Source organism: Eulemur rufifrons, chromosome 28 (assembly GCF_041146395.1).
Source record: "Eulemur rufifrons isolate Redbay chromosome 28, OSU_ERuf_1, whole genome shotgun sequence".
In the NCBI taxonomy this organism is placed as follows: Eukaryota; Metazoa; Chordata; class Mammalia; order Primates; family Lemuridae; genus Eulemur; species Eulemur rufifrons.
In genome coordinates, this window is record NC_091010.1 from 28101948 (window position 1) to 28124074 (window position 22127).

Sequence of the window (22127 nt, forward strand, 5' to 3'; positions counted from 1 at the left end):
ATGGTCACGATGCCACCAAGTGCGCAATCCGCTGGCATTCCAACCACCCCGGACACTGTGCCAAGGCTGCGTGCTCACCAGGAGGGTGTAACTGTCCTCCCCAACCACCGCAACAGAAGCAGCTATTAGGACAGAGGCTGGAGGCATGGTCTGAGGATGCAGAATACTCAGCCAAAGACGACAGCAGAGGTGTCCCGAAACCTGAATAAACATGCATCTAGGGCACCAAAAAACCTCAATCAACCAAAACTGAAAAACAGTCCGTCGAAATGAGAACTGAAGTCTGACTGAACAAGTCCTGTAAGCAACCCAAAGACTGAAATCTTGATTAACCAGAATCCTTATTTTGGAGGATTTCAAATTAACTGAGGGGAAGGCTGAAAACAAACACAAATATTTTTATTTCACTGCTGTTAACAGCACTTTACACTCTCATTCCTCACCTCGCAATTTACAGAGCAGTGGGCACAGATGAATGCTCTCCCAATGCCTGACATCTTGTGTGGCCTTGAGCCTGAGAATTAATGACCACTGCATAGGAGCCCAGATGCCAAAACCACTGGAGACTGTGCCAATTATTTTAGAAGCTGGGGCTTTGTTTTGCTGAAACTTTAATTTTTAAAATTCTTTCTGTAATTTGCGAGTTTCTAAAAGGGGGTTATAATACAAGTCTACTTCACTGAGTTTCCCATTTGTTGAATTCTGGTTAATCAAGGTGCTCGTATGTGTTATGCCCTTTGCTATTCCGACGTGTCTTACTATGGGATGTGTCCAAAAGGACACTATTGTTGTCCCCTGGAACAACATTCCTCAAAACCCAGCGATGATGGTCCAGAGCCACCCACCCTTTTAGATGATGTTCACGATAGCTGTTGGCTTTTTTTTAGCCATTTTAGGCCTGATGTTGCCTTTCCGGCTCAACGCCAGGAGCTCCCCTTTCTTTGGCGGTCTGCAGAGTTCTCTTGAGGACTCGGCCTGTTCGTGAATGGACCTGGCGGGCTGCATGCCGGCTCTGTCATCCTTGGCTTTTTTCAGGTAGCTCCTTCCCTTGGGATGGAAATGGGTCTTGAGATCGGGGTGGTTACACGCCACATGTGGGTGCCCTCGGCTTCTGCAGAGAGTTGGGTAGGGGTGGAAGAGAGACGAGTAGAAAGATTTCTTTAAAACCTTAAAAGAATAATAACTACTCATAGCACAATCACTTCTGCATACTACAGTGGTGATAATGCCGCCACGAAGACAAATATATATTGGTATTTTTCTTCCAAAAATGCCCAGGGCCTCCATGAAATCATCACAAAATACTAAAGTCCCAGGGAGATATTACTAGTGCTATTTGCCAGTGATAAAACTGAGGCCCAGAAGATTTCAATGACTAACCCAAATAATACATACAGTGGTCTATGGAGAAGATGGGACCAGAACTCCTAACTCTTGACTCTTTGAGTGACCACTAGGGGACTCAGACAAATCTACTGTGCAGATATTTCCAAATATATGATTCATAGTATAAATTTACATAATGTAGTAAACATATACTACAGTAATAGTACTATAGAGCTATTATGGCCATACTACACCTCAATAAGAGAAAGTAATACTATACAATACTATGAAAATACTCTAGTACTATCCCAGTGCCATATACTAATAGACTATTAACATATTTGAAAGTCACATCAGCATTTTACAAAGTTAGGTAAAGTTTGTGTGGCCTTGGGCCAACGGCCACTTAAATTTTCCCCTAAGTCTCTCAAATCCATTTATATTATAGATGGCATATAAAATACAACAGGAAAACATTCAATACAAACATTATCAAATGGTCCCAGTAAAAAAGATATACATACAGGCATTTGGGTTTCCTATTTGAGGAGATATCTGTAAGCTGAAGGAAAACAAATAAGAAAAAAATATTACTTCCCTTGAAAGATGGATTTGGTTTTAAAAATCTTTCTCGTATTTTAAAGAAACTGCATTCACACTAAGGAAGTCAGGAACTGTTACGTGGTGGCATTACCGGGGCCACCATCCATTACATCAGCAAACAAGAGCGTCTCCTGCTCATGCTCTGCGTACTCAGGGAGCCTCTGTGGGCACTTGCTCTGAGATTTCTGAGAAGTCTGTGTCAGCAGACCTCAAAAATTTCAAAAAGTCAAAGAGTTCCCCCAATAGAGCAATGTTTGAAGAAACATGTTCTTATAAATTGGAATGATGTACCATTATTTCTTAACTGATTCAGGCTGTATTTGCAGCTAATCTACTACAGCTGTGGCTGGTCAGAATGTATTGACTAAGGGGAAAATTGGCATAAAATGTTTATTGCCTAAAATACATCATTTCTAAAATGAGAGCATATGAAGACCAACTCCATAACTGTCCCTGAGGCCATTTATCACCGAGATTATTTTCCACTCCTAATAATTCATGCAATAAAATATCTGCATGCACTTTTGTGGCTGGGCTTGCAATGCCCTCGTTTGCAGAACAAATTGATAATTATCATTTTGTGATCCAGATGTCACCACCCAGTTTCTAGGCAAACCCAGCGTATTGCCAGCCTTCAGGTCCTGGATCTCCCTCATGCAGCTTTCACTAGAAGAGGTGGTGTCACATCAGCCGGCAGACCGACAGGGGAGAACAACAAAGGAAATATGGAGAAAGGACCAAGTTGGTGTTTGGGCAGTGTGGCCAAAACATGTCCCTGCTATATTAAAATAATCCGGGAAACCAAGCTCAGCATAATAGGATCACTCCCTCCATTCTTCTGTCTGCAAGAAGCCACAAAAAAGGTTCTTTAAGAAAACTTTTGAGGTTCATGTCCCCAAGGAGGCAAGATGAGATTCTTGCTTTCTGTCTTTTGACATAATCAAAAGTCAGCAATATTTTGACCTTGTTCATGCTGGCTGGGTTTGGTATGAAATTAGTAAATTGTAATAGAAAAAGGCACCACCCTGACATGAGGTTCCCAAGGTTATGAAATATATTAATACAAAGAAGGTGGGACAGATGGCTCAGGTATACACCAGGCCAGCAGCTCCTGGGGACCTCACATGCATCCACATTTCCACCTTTTTCTTCCCCAACCCACCATCACCAATAAGGATTTCTCAGCCACGCTCCTGGAATGAACTTTAATCAATGAGTAAACTGTAAAAAATGCACAGGGTTTTTCCTCCTTTAAATCGTCCTCCTCCTTTTAAAAAAATTATTCAGGCATAACAAAATTTGTTCACTTTACTGTAAGTATGTAAGCAACAGTTTAATAATTTGTTATATGTATACATACTGCCCTTTGGAATTTTATGCAAAAGTGAGAGATGGGGAGGGGAGAGAAGGAGAGAATGAATGAACGTGTGCGTGTATATGCTTTTCCCTCCTCGAGGAAAAGGCCAACAGTGTTATCAAGTGTTCAAAGGGGTCCCAGACTTCAAAAGTGTTTTATTAATAACTACAACCTTGGCACCTATGAATCTCGCTAAAGAACCCTGCTGGGACCTCAAGAAAGGGGAGGAATTTACTATGTCTTATGGAGGGCGAAATGCGTGAAGGAAGAGGGGTAAAGAAAGGCCATGAACCTCACATATACACATAAGTACCATAAATGGTGCCTGTCTTTATGCCACACGCTGGGTTAAATACTGACCGTACAACAAGCAGAATTAGCCCTCCAAACAGCCTTACGAGGTAAGCTTTATCTTTCCAATTTTAGAGGTTTGAAAACTAAGGCAGCAAAATTAAGCACATGGTTTGAAGCCTCAGTGCTTTAAGAGTGTGAAGGCAAGACTTTGCTCTGCCTCCCTAAAAAGCATGTGTTTGCACATATAAACATTGCAATGTGCAAAGAAGTGTGTACACAGTAAGTGAAAGAGATGGCTGGATTAGAATTTCTCGAAAGATCTTATAAAGGGTGAGGTTTGGGATGGAGGTGGAGCTTGTTATCACAGCCACCACAGAATTCCCTCGGCTCTCCTCCCAGTGAACATAGGAGCCCACTGCTCCTCCTGGCCCACTCAGCCCATCTACCTGCCTCCCTTTTCTCCTAATCTAGGTCCTTTGTCTTCTTTTTGTTTAAGGAAAGGAGAACATTAAGATGGGGACCAAGAAAGTCTTTGATCAAAGGTTCCAGGTTGGAAAAATATAAAGAGCCTCATAACTGAAAGCCAACCTAAGAACAGGCTGAATATCCTTTATCCAAAATGCTCGGGACCAGAAGCAGAAGTGTTTCAGATTTTGGAATATTTGTGTTTTACTTTACCAGTCCAGCAGCTCTAACCTGGAAATCCAAAATCTGAAATGCCCCAATGAGCATTTCCTTTGAACATGACCCTGGAAGCACTCAAAAAGTTTCAGATTTTGGAGCATTTAGAATTTCCAGTCTTTGGATTAAGGATGTTCAAGCTGTAATATGCATTCACCTATAAAGTGAGGAGCTGTGTCTTTGCTATAATCAAAGTGCTAAATGTGGCCTCCCAGGATATCTGTGGCTATAAATATGAAGAATAACTAGGATGCTTTTAACAGGGAAAGCTTTGAATAACATCTTTGGTAACCTATTTGATCCAGCATAGTGAAGGTGCAGAGTGCCCAGAAACCCACGCTTCTGGCGCCTCAGCCCCACCTGGGCTAGTTTCTTGCCCCAGAGCTGCAAGATGAGCAGAATGTTCTGACCTGACTCCCCTGCACACTCCTGCTTGCACACCTGAGCTTCCGCCTCCAGAGCAGTCGGGAATATCAACCCCAGCCGGGCTCTCACCCTCTCTACTAAAGCTGCTGCAAAAACCACCCATCTTCCTCATCTCCCTTCCTATATCCACCTCAGTTCCCTCCTTCTCTCCTCTTCCCTTTTTCTCATGACCACCTCTAGAGAGCAGTGAAATTCCTAGATTGATATGTAAGTTGCTTCTTCCTAAGGTGACTTCGTAACGTTAAGATTCTTCTGTGCTATGGAAAAATTCCCTTCCCCTCCCATTTAGTGCCTTTTCTGAAATAATGTGTTGGCATCTGCATCCTTCCCTCAATTCCCTTGAGCATTTATGTTCTTTTTCACCTGGCTGATTTCTAAAAATATAACATGCTTACTCAGATATTTTATCTTTACGCTCTGAAAAATGCTGTCGAATTAGACACAAAGTGACCTACTCTCCCATCTGTCAAAATCACTCACAGAACTGCTCAAATGGAAGGTCATGAAACAGCTTGGATAATCTTATTTTAAGCATGACGTTTATGTCCGGCAGGTTGCTAAATCAGGACTAGCAGTAGTTCATTTAACACAAATTTATTGGTGGCACGGTGCTTACTGGGTGCTGAGGAAACTGCTGTGAGCAAGATATATGGGGTCTCTTCTCTCAGGGAGGAGGGAAACATAATGAATGAGTAAACAAGTGAAGATAATTTCACATAGTGATAACTACTACAGGTTGAGTATTCCTAACCCAAAAATCCAAAATGTTCCAAAATCTGAAACTTTTTGAGAGTCGACATGATGCTCAAAGGAAATGCTCATTGGAACATTTCAGATTTTGGATTTTTAGATTAGGGATGCTGAACCAGTAAATAGAAGGCAAATATTCCAAAATCTGAAAAAAATCTGAAGTCCAAAACATTTCTGGGCCCAAGCATTCCAGATAAGAGATAATAAGTCGTATTACAATGAAATAGACTAAGTAACAGGGAGAAATGGCCTATAAGGTCTGCAGACTGTCTTATAACGTGGCACATTATGGTCCAAAGTAGAGTTTAAAGTACTATATGTGGGAACAAGGGGAAAATATATCTGCCCAATCCTTTTACAAATCACACAACTGATTCCTGGTCTTTCCAGGGCAATGTACTCTCCCTCCAACCATCAGACAGTGATCATGCCCCACTCACACACAGCTCGTTTCTAAATTCCTTGCTATAATCTAACTGCACTTTATTTTATTTGAATTAGTCAATTCTTCCTTAGGTAGAGTAAATCTGCTGAAGGCAGATAATGTCATGTTTGGAACATAATTATTTATTATTTTCCCGCTTTATTTGTATGTAGGTATGTGTACATTTTCTGTGTGTGTATATGTGTACATGTACACGTGTATTTGTGTGTACACACACATATATAGTCATGTGTTTGACTAAAACGACATTTTAGTCAAGAAGAGACCACATATACAATGTTGGTCACATAAGATTACAATGGAACTGAAAAATTTCTACCACCTACTGATGTTGTAGCCATCATAACGTCACAGCACAATGCATTACTCACACGTCTGTGGTGATGCTGGTGTAACAAACCTACTGAGCTGCCAGTATAAAAGCACAGCACATACAATCATGTACAGTACGTAATACCTGATAATAGTAAGAAGCTACACTACTGGTCTATGTATTTACTATACCATACTTTTCTATCATTATTTTATCATGTACTCCTACTTATTTAAAAAAAAAAAGTTAACTATAAAACAGACTCAGGTAGGTCCTTCAGGAGATGTTCCAGAAGCAGGTGTTGTTACCACAGGAGATGACAGCTCCATGTGTGTTACTGCCCCTGAAGACCTTCCAGTGGGACACGATGTGGAGGTGGAAGACAGTGATAGTGATGATCCTGACCCTGTGTAGGCCTAGGCTAATGTGTGCGTCTGTGTCTTAGTTTTCAACAAAAAAATTTAAAAATTAAAAAAAAAAAGTTAAAAACATAGAAAAGTTTATATAATAAGGATATAAATAAAGAAAATATTTTTGTACTGCTGTAGAATGTTCATGTTTTAAGCTAAGTTTTATTACAAAAGAGTCAAAAAGTTAAAAAATAATTAAAAAGTCTATAAAGTAAAAATGTTGCAGTAAGCTGAGGTTAATTTATTATTGAAAGACACTTTTTTTATATAAATTTAGTATAGCCTGAGTGTATAGTGTTTATAAAGTCCACAGCAGTGTGCAGTTACATACTAGGCCTTCACATTCACTCACCACTCACTACCTCACCCAGAGCAACTTAGTCCTGCAAGCTCAATTCATGGTAAGTACCCTATACAGTTGTGCCATTTTTCATCTTTTATACTATATTTTTACTGTTCCTTTTCTATAGTTGCATATGTATAGATAAACAAATACCATTGGGTTACAATTGCCTGCAGTATTCAATACAGTAACATGCTGTACAGGTCCATAGCATAGGAGCAACAGGCTATACCATGCAGCCTAGGTGTGCAGTCGGCTATACCATCTAGGTTTGTGTGCGTATACTCTGTGATGTTTGAGCAATGATGAAATCACCTAACCATACATTTCTTGGAACGTGTCCCAACCTTAAACATCACGACTATATATAACTTTGTTTGTACATATCTGACGAGAAGAGCTGAGACGCTACCCAGCTGTTAACTGCATGATTTCGTGTAATGAGAAATAATGATGGGCTATGTCTCTTGAAGAGCGTTCAACTTTCAAACTAAAAAAATAAACTGAGCAGAGGAAGTGAGCAAAAAAATATTTTTAAAAAGAGAACTAACAGGCCTTCTTTCCTACTCATTGCCGTCCACTGTTTTCTCTCTTTGAGATTCCTCTTGGCTTAGCATAGGAGGATTTCATATATTTCTTAGCTTTGGGTGACTTATACACCTAAATACTGAAAATGTTAATGCTACATTTTAATTTTAGAATTCCTAACCAGCAAAGTCAGATGATGATCAGATAATTTAACAGGCCAAAACACCGCAGAGAGCCTTGATCCAACACCTCCACTTTATAGAACTACAGGCCCAGGAAGACACACTGTCCTGCCCGGTCAGAAGCCAGACCTCTTCACCTCACACCTGGGCTCCACGACCTCATGCCACAAGCCTCTCTTGAGAGAGGGCAAGATGGAAGAAAGCAGGAAAGGGCTCAGAGAGTGTCCCTGCAGCCACAGCTAGTCAGGACTGGATACCCTCACGGTTTTCCAAGGAGGAGACACAGAGGGATCGAGTTGTGGGGTGACGGTTGCCCCTCAGGAATGTTGCATGTAGAAGACCACAGACACCTACCCAGAAAATAATAAATATGTCACATGGATGAGACTGCTTTGAATATAGTGACCAAAACCTTATAGATGTAACAAATTTTCTTCCTTCCAACCTACTTTTGTTCTGGAAAGTTCTGGGGCTTGCATCACTGCGCTGCTCTAAGGTGCAGGGTACATGATTACGGGAAGCGCCATGTAGGATTTCTTCATTTCTTTCCTCCCTCCCTCTCCCCCATCCTGTCTTTCTTCTTTTATCCACCTGCCTTTCATCTAATTCCTTCTTTTGGATAATCAGTTTTATTATTTAATCATGTTTTCTTTTAATCTTGGTTTCCAGAAAGCACAAAGTAAACTTTTTAATCAACTAATAGCAACCTTGCTAATCTTTTGGTCAGCATAAATGTTTCCTATCTTTCTTTTCCTTGTAATAGAGTCCATGGGGGGGGGGGGGGCGGTGGTGGAAAAGAATAATTTTTAATCCTCTGGGAAAGAGGTAAGCATAAATAAGGTTCAATAAATAATGAAAATGTTATAAATAAACCACTTTGGGGTAGGTATCAAACATCCTTCTTTGGCTCTGTTGTTTACACCACCAAGGACATAGTAGAGAGGGCAAATGTGACCCACCCGACCCCCCTCACCTGGAGCATGGTTATTCATACCTCCCTCCGCCCTCGGGAGAGACCAGGTAGTCTTGATCAAGCCACTTATGAGAATCTGGATCTTTATCCACATCCAGGGTTCTCATTCAAGCTCTGGGGGTTTCTTAAGCCCCTGTAACTATATGTAAAATTATATAAAGAAATCTGTTGGCCGGGCGTGGTGGCTCACGCCTGTAATCCTAGCACTCTGGGAGGCCGAGGTGGGCGGATCGTTTGAGCTCAGGAGTTCGAGACCAGCCTGAGCAAGAGCGAGACCCCATCTCTACTAAAAATAGAAAGAAATTATATGGACAGCTAAAAATATATATAGAAAAAATTAGCCGGGCATGGTGGTGCATGCCTGTAGTCCCAGCTACTCGGGAGGCTGAGACAGGAGGATCGCTTGAGCTCAGGAGTTTGAGGTTGCTGTGAGCTAGGCTGACGCCACGGCACTCACTCTAGCCTGGGCAACAGAGTGAGACTCTGTCTCAAAAAAAAAAAAAAAAAAAAAAAAAGAAATCTGTTATAGAACTATCACCTGTGACTTTTTCTTTTTGAAAATCTACCTAATGAATTTTAACCTATAGAGACTGTTGAACAGTGTTTTCCTCTCTACTAATGGGGAAAAAAAAAAGGGGGGATATGTGGTTGGATCTTGCTTTACTGAGAAGGGCCAATTTCATAAGATTCTCTTGAAGAGCTCCAAAGCAGGATAATAACTTCTGACCTACTTGAACACCAAGGCTGGGACACATGATTTCTGTGGATACTTCAAACTCTTTTATTTTACAAATATAAAAACATTTCTACCAATTCAGCAATAGCGTGGAGCGAGAGGGTCAAGACGAGCTGGAAACTGTGCACCCAGGATTGAGCTCACTTCCAGGGGCCTTGGACTCACTGGTATCCCTTCCACAACATAGGCAGCGCTTTCCAGTGATGTCTAAAGAGTCCCTGCAAGTCACCCATCTCCCTTTTCCTTTGCCCTCGACCCACAGCCCACTCCCACCATACACAGGGACTTCACACTTGGTGGCTGGACAGGTGTGAACTCACCACGTGCCCACTGAGGTCTTGGCCAAAGCCGGAGGCCTGCTGGCTTTGATAGAATTCTAGCTGTTTCTCCGCCAGTTCCACACGTTGCAATAGATTCTCAATAAAGTCTTGGAGCCGAGCTTTCCCCTGAACCTCTTTCTCAGCTGCTGCTTCCAGGAAATGGTTGAATGTAACAACTTCTCTGCAAGGCAAAAATGTCAGAACACAAAGTGGAGAAATGAGACAGGAATTCATTCATTCAACACGTTTATTGGGTGCCTTCTAGGATATCAGTTACCATCCTAGGCAATACGGCCGCAGCAATGACAAAAGCGATAAAATCACATCCTAGTGATTAAATTTAGAAACTACGTTTTAGTAGAGGGAGTCACTATACAATATACAAATACATATGTCAGGTATGTAAGTGTAAGACATAGGAAAACTGAAACTGGTGCAAGGGGATAGAGTCACAGAGTAAGGAAAGGGGTGGGTAATATTTTAGAAGGCAGAGATAACATTTTGGATGGAGTAACATTTGAACAGAGACCTGAAAGAAGCTCTGAGGAACGAGCCACTCAGATATCTGGAAAGAACAAACCAGGGCCATGCATATGGGTCTGGGGTACAGTAAGGAGGTCTGCATGGAGAAGGAGCCAGGTAGGGCATCATAGGTCACTGTGATGTTTCCAGATTTTACTACAAATTAAGATGGGAAACCAATGGATGTATTGCTTTTGAGACAAGTTCTGACTTACATTTTTAAAAGTCTGGCTGTTGAGGGAGAATAGTCTAGAGAGAGGGAAGGTATAGAGTCAAGAGGCCATGCTGAGCACCAAAGTAGGACATCAAAAGAGTCATCTTGTCCAATTCTGAACTAAGACTGAAACAGCCACCTTGAGGCCAAGCCAAGGACCAATGGGAAACCCATTCTAGTGCTGCCATAAGAGGAGCAATGGGCAGGCTGTCTTCCCCTAAAAAGCTGAGCAAAATACTTCCAACGATACTGTTAGCTACATAATTCACTGTAAATTCACAAATCCGGAAAATTGCTAATATAATAGCTTTATTACCATTTTATATTTTCATTTTATTTTAATGGAAGTAGAAAGGTGACATTTTTCTGATGTAAGCTCTTTATTTTAAAAAATTTAAACAACACATTTAAAATATAAAGAAGGCAAGATCTTTCAAAACTCCATAATCTTGATACCACCACCATTATTTTGGGAGCCATCCTCATGAACATCTCTTTACAAATACACACCCCTCCACCAAACACACACATACACAGACTTTTTCTCCTTTTTCCATGTTATCTTCCCCTCTCATGTCCCCTCTCTCCACACCCTCTTTCCCAGGCCAAGCACCAGGTCATCAACACTACCAGTAGGTGTGTATTACCACAGTTGTCTTCACCTTATTGTCTTCACTTAATAAAAAGCCATGAATATCCTTTTAGTCATCCCCCTTGTAGGTTCTGCCATCCCCTCTGGAGCTAACAAATTACATAATTTTACTACTTGTTGGATACAGTATTCCCTTCATGTGTTGCTAAAATCTCTCTCAACCTTCAAGGAATGACCTCCCACTGTTCTTGCCCTGTTCAACTTATGGAAGATTCTAAAGACTTTGATCACTGTCCCTTCAGCTTCTTTCAGTTTAATGACCCCTAATTTTTATCTGCCTAGCCTCATTCAGTTGTTCTAGACAGTCAAATTCATTGCCTTCTCTGCACCTTCTCAACCTCTATTTGATCTTTATTTTCTACTAAGTTCCATAATTTCATGAGAGTAGAAGTTCAGGGGAAACTAGCTCAGGAAGTCACAGTTTTATGTAAGATCTTTGCAAAATAGCTGGCAGTGGCTCCCAGCTCATTTATTCTGTACTGCTAGTCAGTGTGCTGCTTTTACAATTAGTCATGATTGTTCTCTCACAAACATATTATGTCACACTTGGCCATACTGAAACTTTTCTGACATTTCCTACAGAGTCACATATCTGCAAAACCTTAGGAATTAATGTATTTACAAAAACAGAAAACAGGCTGGCTCTAATGATGATTCATTCAAAGAAATACTAGTGATACTGATCCCCTCTTTTTCTAGTTTCCTATCCTATTCCTGTAATAATTCCATTATCTTTCAGGAGCTATACAACTGAAATAAGCTGCACAAGAGAAATAAGAGTCCTTCTGGAAAAGGGTTTTCTCTCATCATCAAGTTTCAAGTTTATTTCCAGATGTTTCCATATCAGCCCTCAACAGAAGGTATGTTCTTTCCAAGGTCCTAGTTATTCAAGCCATGAACACAGCCAATTTTTAAGCTCCACCATCATTCACTTTGCTCTGCCTCTCAGGTGAGCCACAAAATTTAACTAGCAGCTAAAGAGTGGAAGGTCTGTGCAAGTGCTACCTGCAGGCCTTGCGTGGTTCTTGGCTATGGTTTAGGTCCTCTGGATGGAGTATGACCACAGCTCAAAAGCACCATGGAAGCACATCCCCGGAAAACGGCTACAACTTCTTCTTTCTGACATTAAGCTTTCAATTCATTTGGAGTCAAGCCTATCACAGAGACTTCCTGACTGATATTTAGGATAACTGAGTCATGAAACAGTCTCCAGATGGTATTTGCAAGGAAAATAACCAAAAAAAAAAAACCCAAAAGTGCCATGCCAGTCATTTTTTTTTTCAATTTATTTTGGTTGATAATATTTCTAACATTTATCTTGTTATTCATATTTATTAGGGGAAATATAAAAATTGACCTGCTGGAGAACCTGCCTGAGCATGGGCTAAATCATAAATCAACTTTTTGTTCTCTGTTCTAAACCCAGCACTCAACACAATGCTTGGCACTTAATATCAAATAAATATTTGTTGTAATTAATGTTTACAAAGGACAATGAAGAAACAAAAAGTGATCCAAAATCCCACCACCCAGAGGTAACTACTGTCAACAACAGGTACATTTTTCCCAGTCTTTTGTCTCTGTGCATATATACTATTCTAGGGCCCTCTCTACACAGTCTCGCATATTAGAATACAGCCACATTTGACGGCTTAATCTCACAGGATTAACATCACAAAAGCAAGAGAACAAATCTGAATGCCTACATCACCCAATGTTTTGCTACTGGTTCCATATAAAACTTTTAAAAAGATCATTGTTCCTAGCCAATCATGGAGTGTCATGCCATGTTGTAGAAGAGAAGGATCTTTTTCTAACTTCCTTCAACCAATTATCTTGTGCCCTGAAGCTGCTAAGTTAATACCCTTGCATTTTTCAACCAACCTGGCACTGATGCTAACCTAATTTCAGTTTGCAGATATATCACATCAACTAGAGGGGAAAAGACAAGTTAAAACAAGCCTGATGATGTAGTATGATTTTGTTTTAAAAGAGAAGTTAAACATATGAGGACTGGAGAAGTTCATCATACTGAAATCGTGTAGGGTATATTTATTAGATAAAAAGAGTACCAAAACTGAGTGACTAACTGTGGAATAGCGTGTGTGCATTTCACTCACATCTTGTTCAGTCTGGATGAACAATATCCAGAATCACCTCTTCTTTCCCCAAGGAGCTTGGAATTTTTCTGAATGGAAAAGAAAGGGGTTTAACCACATTGCATTTGTAACCTCTTTAATAATTATGCTCCAAATAGTAAAACATTCACCTACAGTGCAAAACAGAGCAATGGATTTCAACCTAAGAGAGAACAAAATGTTCACCGATACGGCTTCAGATCCCATGTTGCAATTAATCTTTAAGAAACTACCAACTGCCACATTTGGCATAGTATCAAAGCAGAATATCCACTATTATCTGAAAGGCTACTAAAACACCCCTTCCTTTCCCTGCTATATATCATTAGGAGACAAGATTTTCATTTACTTCAACCAGAACAACAAATTTGCAACAGAAGGAATGTAAAACTACTAAAGACCAGCTTGCCTTCTAAGAAGCCAGACAAAAACTTTTAAAATGATTTCACTCTTTTCACTAAATTGTTCTTGGAAAAATAGTTATTTTTCATAAAAATAGGTAATTGATGTTACTATGTAATGGGTAAGTGTAGTGGGAGAGGCAGACATTGAAATAAATAAATACATAATTACAAAGCTGAGTTGAATGTGACTAAGAAAAAGAATAACATGATGCTATCAGACAGAACAGTAAAGGCTTGTGTGGTTTTATTTTAGGTTCTCAACCCTGTGACTCAGAATACAGTGTGAAAGCTGGAAGGCGAGATGAGAAGATAAGGGCAGCCCCAAGTGAAACTCAATCAGGGTGTGGGTACAGACGGGCTCTGGGGAAATTAACCGGTTCCAGGCCACTTCCGGCCCCATCTTTGACTTCTTAGTAATTAAAAGAAAAAAAAAGGATAAATATTATTAAATTCAAGGTTTTAAGCTCCAGTGGAAGATATGCTTATTTAAAACAATATTTGACACTAAAAAAAAAAAAAATACCAGTATTGTATAAGAAACTGACCTTGAAGTTCATTATTATGCAGAATGATTAGCAGATCTGGAAATCTGTCAGATTTGTAGGCATTCAGAAACCAACACAGCGGAAGGGGGGACGAAGTGAAAAGCCCTCTCCACAGAGCCAAAGCTTTAGTTAGAAAAATATGAAACATAGATAACATTATTTCATATTTTACACAGGGAACTCTCTCAATTACTCGTCTGAAATGGGTTAAAGACAGGTTAATTCAGAAAAATCAAAGACATGCTACCCTAGAAGCACGCATAGAGACTGATGGAAATGAGCTAATATTAATGGACTGGGGTGCTCACTGCAATTTTGCATAGGCACTGAACTATGCATTTCAATGTGGAACAACACACCGATCCTATCACGTACTATAATAATCTACTATCCCCAAATCATTTCTTGTGTCTATTTGAACTTCCTTCATTCCAGCACTGAGCCAGATTCTTACTTTTGGATATGCTACTTTCTCCACCAGGGTCACTCCTCCTGCCTTTCCCAAGCCCCTACTCTTAAGGGTCCCCTAACCTCAGGCTCTCCTGCTAGAGCGCATTCCGGGCCCCAGGTGTACAGGAGATGGCCTGCTGTGTTCTCCACCAAACCCTACAGTATGCTGTCACAGGCACCACTTGAGACCAGCTGTGCCATTCACCCATTGGATTGTAAAGTCAGTGACTCAGGGACCTTGTGTGCTCCTTCACTGTGGTGCCCCCACCCCCACTAACATGAGCCCAGCACACAACAGAAGCTCATGGACTTTCCGCTCAGTGCATGAAATGTGCAACTATGTCTCTAGTTGAAATTGTTAACCAACACAAAGATCCTTAAGTTTCTTTTTTCTTTTTTCCAGACAAGTACTGGAGCATACAACCAATGAGTAACCTACAGGTGCCTCCCACAGAGTGGGGGTGGGATCTAAAATTGATGCCTCTCCTCTATTCTTAAACAACACTTTAACATCGGCTTCTCCTCCCAAAGGCAAGGCTCTACCAGGCTATTTAAATTTCGTTTTACATTACTGATTTATGAACCTCTTCAGAGGAATATGAAATGGTAAAAATACCTCCAGCTAAAAATAGCCTCGCTATTGATCACAGAGCACCTCAGACAGGCCGTAATGTCAGCCACAAGGCAAACCCTGAAGCAGGAGTCAACCACCTCCGAGCCCTGGGAGTCAGTTTCTGTGCTCCCTCAGCCCCACAGGCCGGAATCTGCACCAGCCACCCGTCTGGAGCCAGGGCCCAGCTCTAGTCTCGTGGGCCCTTAACTCTAATGAGACAATCAAATTACTCTTATTGGTTCTGAGTAGATCAACACTACATTCTAAGCCCCTCAGGCCTAGAGAAGGGGTAGACTGGGGGGTGGAGGAGATGGAAAAAAGAGGAGAGATATGGAGAGGCAGAAAGAAACAGAAATTTTCCTGGGTTTCCGGATTTTACCACTTGTCATCCCAAGAGAGCATGCTTGACATCTAGTTTATTCTCTATTAGTTTATGAGTCTGCGGGAACACAGCCTGGAAAGAGAGGACCCCATTTATATACGTGAACTAACAATGTGGAGCAAACAGACCCTTCTCTGTCCCACTGAACTCTTCCTGATTTTTCTTGGCTTGCTTCCTAGCTATGGCTCAGTCTGGACACTACGTTGCCTACTCACCCACGTTAGAGCTGATCCAAAAATGGGAATGACTTAAGTGGCAAGAGGCAAAGCAAGTTACCATGTCACACTTGCCTGTTAAAGGGGCAGCATCTCAAGGCCAGCTTTGGAGAGAAACCTAAATGGACATCAACTGGCTCAAGCCACCCCGCAATGTCTCTTTTGTCACACCTCTAATGATCTGTTTGATGTCTCTTTTTCTTCTGGCTTATAAGGTCTGCGAAAGCAGGAACTAGACTCACTTGGTTTACTACCGTATGACCAGAACCTAGAACAGTACCTGGCACTCGGCAGACACTCGGTAAACATTTGTCTTCTACAATGCTCCAGGCTGGGAACAGGGCAGATGATGAAAGAGGAAGGGAAACATTATATCTGTTGTCACTTGCAAGGGAGTAGGATGGAAACTAGAGATCGAATCACAAAGAGGCCCCTTACAGCAATCAAAGGCTGGCAGTGGCACAGGTCCCACCCTGACAGAGCAAGGACATCCCAGAGTCAAGTTAAAAGCCCTTGTTGGAAGTTAAAAGCCCTGGGCTCAGTGTTCCGGAAGCTCAATATCATGACCGTGCTTACGATGCCACCATTTCCCTGCTCCCCAACACCTCCAATGCCAGCTGACATCTTCTTTAATCACATCAGGAAAATAAATGATGTCACTGTGGCAGCCCTCTCAAAATAGCAAAGAAGCAAGCCCATTCCAAAATGGGCCACATTCAGTATTACATAAGTCTTGACGCTTTGGGCAAAAATCACATTTTCAGAAATCTGGCTGGAACACAGCGAACTAATGGAAAAAGCACTCGGCAGAGAGACAGGGAAATTGGATTCCAGTTTCAGCTTTGCTACTAAATCTTTGTCCTTGGGCAAGTCATTCCACTGCTCTAGGCCTTATTTTCTGCATCTGTAAAATGAGCGTGTTTTCCCGAAAACAACGGGGGTACCGTCCAGCTCTCAAATCTAAAGTTGCTCGGTCCACTTGGGGGCTGCCTCTAGCAGCCCTCCCTGCTGCCCCTTCAAGGTCACTCTCCTCTGGCCACCAAAGCAAATTCTGTCCTTATTCCTCATTCCCTCAGTGTGGCCTCCCCACACAGAAAAACTCTGTTCTCTAATATTTTATCAACTTGAAACTGTGGCTTGTATTTAAGTACTTGTCAAAACCACCCTGGGTTTGGACACGGTCATGTTCATGGGCGTGCTTTGTTCTTTCTACATAGAGCATGGCACCTTGGGGAAAAATACCACACATTTTATCTTCCCCACGTACACCTAGCACATACAGGTGCTCAGTCAGGACTTGCCAACCTTACCGGCATAAGAGTGTATAAGTAAATTCGGGATTACTGTTATCACACTCAAATTCTCCAAACCCCAGGAGACCAACTCGGCCCCGCAACTAGCTACTAAGTCCATCTTTTCTTGTTAAAGGATACCTCACTGCACAGTTGCCAGGATTGATTTTCCTGATTACAGGCAGTGCTACCCAACAGCTCTGAATACTCTTCAATAAGTAAATACCTGTTTCAACTGGACTTTCAAAGTTACACGGACTTTGTAAAGACAATGAGCAACTTCTTTCTTGGATTTGAACTCCAAGAACATAGAGAAACCTCTCTTCAGGGGTACAATGAGACTCACCAGTACAAAAGTACAAAATACAGTTGATCCTTGAACAACTCAAGGGTTAGGGGAACTGACTTCCCACACAGTCAAAAATCCATACAACTTCTGACTCCTCCCAAATTTAACTAATAGCCTACTGTTGACCAGAAGTCTTACTGATAGCGTAAATAGCCTAATAACACAATTTTGTATGTGATATGTATTATATACTGTATAATAAAGTAAGCTAGAGATTTAAAAAATGTTATTAAGAAAATCATAAGGAAGAGAAAATACATTTATTATTCATTAAGTGGAAGTGGGTCATCCCAAAGGTCTTCATCTTTGTCATCTTCACACTGAGTAGGCTGAGGAAGAGGAGGGGTTGGTCTTGCTGTCTCAGGGGTGGCAGGGGCGGAAGAAAATCTGTGTATAAGTGGACCTGTGTAGTTCAAACCCATGGTTCAAAGGTCAACTGTATTGCCAATGCAAACAACCTGCTCAGCTACAAAGTATATATATGTGACTTGTACAAACCAAGTGGCTTCATTCAGCCTATAGATGGCCCCAGGGCAGAAGCAGCCTGGAGTCCTTTATTTCAGTTTGAAAGAATGGATTCTTAAAGTTGAAGGTAAAACCCACAAGCAACAGAGCCTTAAGTGAATGTTAAATACTAGATGTTTGCATTTTTTTACCCAAATCTAACCAAATCTGTGTCTCAAAGAGTCCCCAGAGACCAAGTCAATTGTGCATAGCATGGTAACAACCTAGTTTCTCTCACAAATGGACCTGGAGAGCTCCTGTGGAGGTGTCTGGCAGAGGAGCACAACTCCTGGTGGGTCCATCCTTTATCTGAAAGGCCACCTCTTTGGCTTCCTCTCTGAGGGAGAGGTGAGGAGGGAAGGGACACCACTCAGCAAGGCAGATTTGGTCAAATCAACCCAGTATCAACAGGGTGGCAGATGGGCAGCTGGCTCTGTGTCCCCATTCAGATGGCAGGGGGAGGAGAGAGAGGACAGACACTGTAGACACTGAGGCCACTGTCCACAGTCTCTCTCTCAGACCAAGACTTCTAGTGTCCTCCCTGCAAACAAGACTCTTTCAGTGCCATTTTATGTACAGAAAGAGTGATTATTTGAGGCTTGAACACAGAACTTGATGGGACAGGCCCAAATGAAGACTTAAAAAAATTAAGACTGTGTTTCATATTCAAAAGTTTAAGGCATTTTAACTATTTTTTTTCAAAAGTGTTTTTAAATATCGTTGCTTTTTTGTTTGTCCAAAAATGACATACTAAAAATCAACTCGTAATTTACCCTCAGGTAGATTCACAAAAATGTGAACAAAGAGGGACACGGATATTAACTGAGGTACTATTTTTAATACTAGGAAAATGGAACAAAACTATGTATTCATCAATAGCAAACTAGTTAAATGGATCATGATGCATCCATACCATAGAATATCACGCAACAGTCAAAAGGAATGGTATAATTCTGTATTCAGTGCACAAAAGATGCCTGAGATACATTACGTTAAAGCAAAAACAATTCCACGCACAAGTGGCAGAATAGTATGTGTCATGATTTCATTTGGAAAACCAGAAATTCTGTGTGTATAAATTACATATGATCATATGCACACAGGTAAGATTTGGAAGGACATTTACTGAACCTAACAGTGGCTGTCTCTGAAGGATGGGATGGGGTAGGCTTGGATTGGAGAGGGTATTTTTAACACATACAATTCTATCCTATTAAAAATTTTTTTTTGTATAAGTATGTATTAGTTTTTCCACTGATGGTCAGGTAACAGCCTTGGATTAACCATAACATATTGTCATAACTGATCCATGCATGGCCCACTTTTACTTAATCAGTTATATTTAATAATAAAGCATCTTTGAACTCACTATCCCAAACAAAAGTTAGATCCTTGACAATAATCTACATCTAACCATATGATCCTCCCTCCCATTGCCTTGTCTTCTCATACTCCAGGCAACCACCACTCAAATCCCACCTTATTACTTATGTAATTAATAAATAAAATACAATAAATAAAGCAAAAAATTAATTACCTTTTAAACTCACTGCTCTTAAATCAAACAGAAATATTACAAATTTAATTCTAGGATCTTCTCTATATGTAGAGCAACCCCATCTGCCATTTTTCCAGTAGGGCAGTGTGGGTCACCCTGGTGGCCATTAACAGGTCAAGACACTAACTTCCTACCACAAAATACCAGGAGCCAAAAGGGAAACACTTTTCACTAGAGATCATTTCCCTAGGAGCAAAGTTAAGTCAGCAGCTGTTTCAAATCCATTGAAACCATGTAATTTAAAAAATGTCTAGTCTGTACAAAAAATGTCTAGGCTTCCCCTCAAGATAGAATGTAAGCATTTAGTGATAGCAAGTAATGATCTCTCTAATGTATAGGGTTTCCCAGGAAGTTTTAATTATTACATTTTAAGAGACAGCACAAGATAGAAGACTGCCAGAGGGCAAAGAAAGGATGAAATTAAATCAATCCCTATACAGAACTCAAATTATTTGGAAACCTAATTTCTAGAATGTTTTACTCTACCCATTTTTATGTCCTTTGATTCCATGAATTCTGGGCCTCCATTTAAAATGAAATTCAACATTCTGCATTTGGGAGATACAATGAATTGTTATGTATACTTTTCTAGTTTGGGTTAAATCCATACTAACTGATAAAAAAAATGCTTCTCCAAGTATGATGATTTTCAAGTAATAGCTTCTATGATCCATAACTTGGGAAAACCACTCTCAGCTCTTTGCAAGTGGGCAAGACTTATTCTAATCTCACTCATCATTTGACAGAAAAGTCTCAAACTTTAGTCACAGAAGTACAGCAATACAAATATGTCTTTCCTCTGGGCTTCCTAACATCTGCTTCTCCCAAATATAAATTATAATTAAATTCTCAGTTATGGACATTTAATTAACATGGACAGCTAACCCAATATGGCAAACAAACCAAAATTATTTATACTTGAAGCATATTTTTATACTTGAAGAAGACAGTATCTCGTGTTCTTGACTTTGTAACACAGGGACTGTCAAGAAGGAATGGCTCTCCCAGCACACCCTTTCTGCCCTCCCGTTCAACTCACCCCTGCACACCACTTGGTGCTGGGAATGGATGCAACATGGGTAGGCTGTGCTCCTCCTCTCTCTACAAACATTATCTGTGGTTTATAGTTCCCAGGCAAAAAGGAATTAGATATTTTGACTTTAATCTTGCTGGGTTGCAGACCATACATGGAAAGGGTAAATAATATCAAAGCCCTGTGCCTCTGATTCAACTGTATCAGTGAGAAAGGCGGTCAAGGCACCTGCAAATAATAAAAACCTGGAGAGTGCCAGGTGCGGGTGGAGCGTGCCTAAAGCAATGGGGTTAGCATCCTGTTTCAGCACCACTTACTCTTCTTTCCTAAGAAGCTCCTCCTCGGAATCCGTCAGGCGCTGCCTCAGCGCAGCTATCATTTCCACGGCCACGTCCACCTGTCTGTGTAGGGCCCGCTCTCGTCTCTGGACTTCCTGCTTTTTCTGAGTCAGCTGCACAAAAGCTGCCCGAACTTCCAATAGTTCTGCAGTTTTCTGGGCCAACTCTTTGGTGAGTTTATCGATTCTCTTCTCGATGGTCCTATCCACGGCCTCGACCATCCGATTGAATTTTTCTCTGACGTGAGCCTCGAAAGCAGCTTTGGTGTCCGAGGTGGGAAGTCCGGGACTCGACCGCGGCCCATCCAGCGAGTCTGCGCGTAGGTCCACAGCAGTGTAGGTCTGCACGTAGGACACGGGCCTCTCCGCCACCACCTCACATGGCTTCCTGTCCTTCGAGTGTTCATGCGAAATGCTGTACAAGTTAACATAGCTCGGTTTCTGCTTTACCACCTGGCCACTGCCCTGCAGTTTTCCCTGTTTCAGGAGTTCTGAGGAAGTGACTAGGTCTGTGTCTTTGAGGGATGGAAAGAGGCTGCATTTTGTCAAGAGGGTTCTTTCTTCGTAGCTGTGAGTGAATTCCAGATGGGCCCTCAAGGACGACAAGCTTCTAAATCTAGTATGGTCTCCACACCTCGGGCAAGGGAATGGCAGGCACACAGCAACATTCTCAAAGGACTCCTGCCAGGGATATCTGCTTTCCTCAAAAGCCTTCTGTTGCATTACTCTAAAAGTCCTGGGAGGGGGAGTGGAAAAAAAAAAAAAAAAACCAAGTAGTTTAAATGTCTGCTGAAAAATATTCTATCTGAAATTACTGCCTCCCATCTCCATGACAGCAGATGCTTTTTGGTTTCAAGTGACTTTGGCACATATTTTATGTTGCAATTAAAACCTACACCCCAGGAGCCAAATCCATTTCGGTATTGTCTACTGCTGCTTTTGCACTACAATGGCAGAGGTGAGTGGTTGAGGCTTTATGGCCCAAAAGCCAAACATATTTACTACCTTTTCAGAAGAAGTTCACCAACCCCTGCCTAGAATAGAAAAGGTGGGTAACATTCCCTCTTCTCAGATGAGAACACTGCAGCAAGGAAGTAAAACAATCCAGAGTCCAATGCAAAGCAGTAGATCCAGAAGTGGCATTCAAGTTTCTTGCCCTCCTGAATTTAGTTCACTGAATGCAAAAATGTACCCTATTTTCCTGATATGTATGAACACAAAAAAAGAGGAAA

General features: G+C 41.3%; 1 protein-coding gene across 1 annotated transcript; it reads right to left on the bottom strand.

Moving 5' to 3' along the window:
- Window positions 1–849: 849 nt before the first annotated feature.
- ZNF365 (zinc finger protein 365) lies at window positions 850–21618 on the bottom strand. The gene is made up of 4 exons (XM_069460829.1): window positions 20876–21618; window positions 9688–9868; window positions 1851–1888; window positions 850–1111 (listed from the first exon to the last, which is right to left on the bottom strand). Exons 1-4 carry the CDS (start codon window positions 21616–21618, stop codon window positions 850–852), a joined length of 1224 nt encoding a protein of 407 aa, XP_069316930.1.
- Window positions 21619–22127: the final 509 nt, after the last annotated feature.

Excerpts from the sequence above, each read along its gene's own strand:
- ZNF365 (XM_069460829.1), bottom strand. The coding sequence starts at position 21,618 with ATGCAACAGAAGGCTTTTGAGGAAAGCAGATATCCCTGGCAGGAGTCC. Across the intron at positions 1,889-9,687 it reads AAGACCTCAGTGGGCACGTG|CTTACAGATATCTCCTCAAA; the intron begins GTGAGTTCACAC and ends GTTTTCCTTCAG. Across the intron at positions 1,112-1,850 it reads AATAGGAAACCCAAATGCCT|AAGCCGAGGGCACCCACATG; the intron begins GTATGTATATCT and ends AACTCTCTGCAG.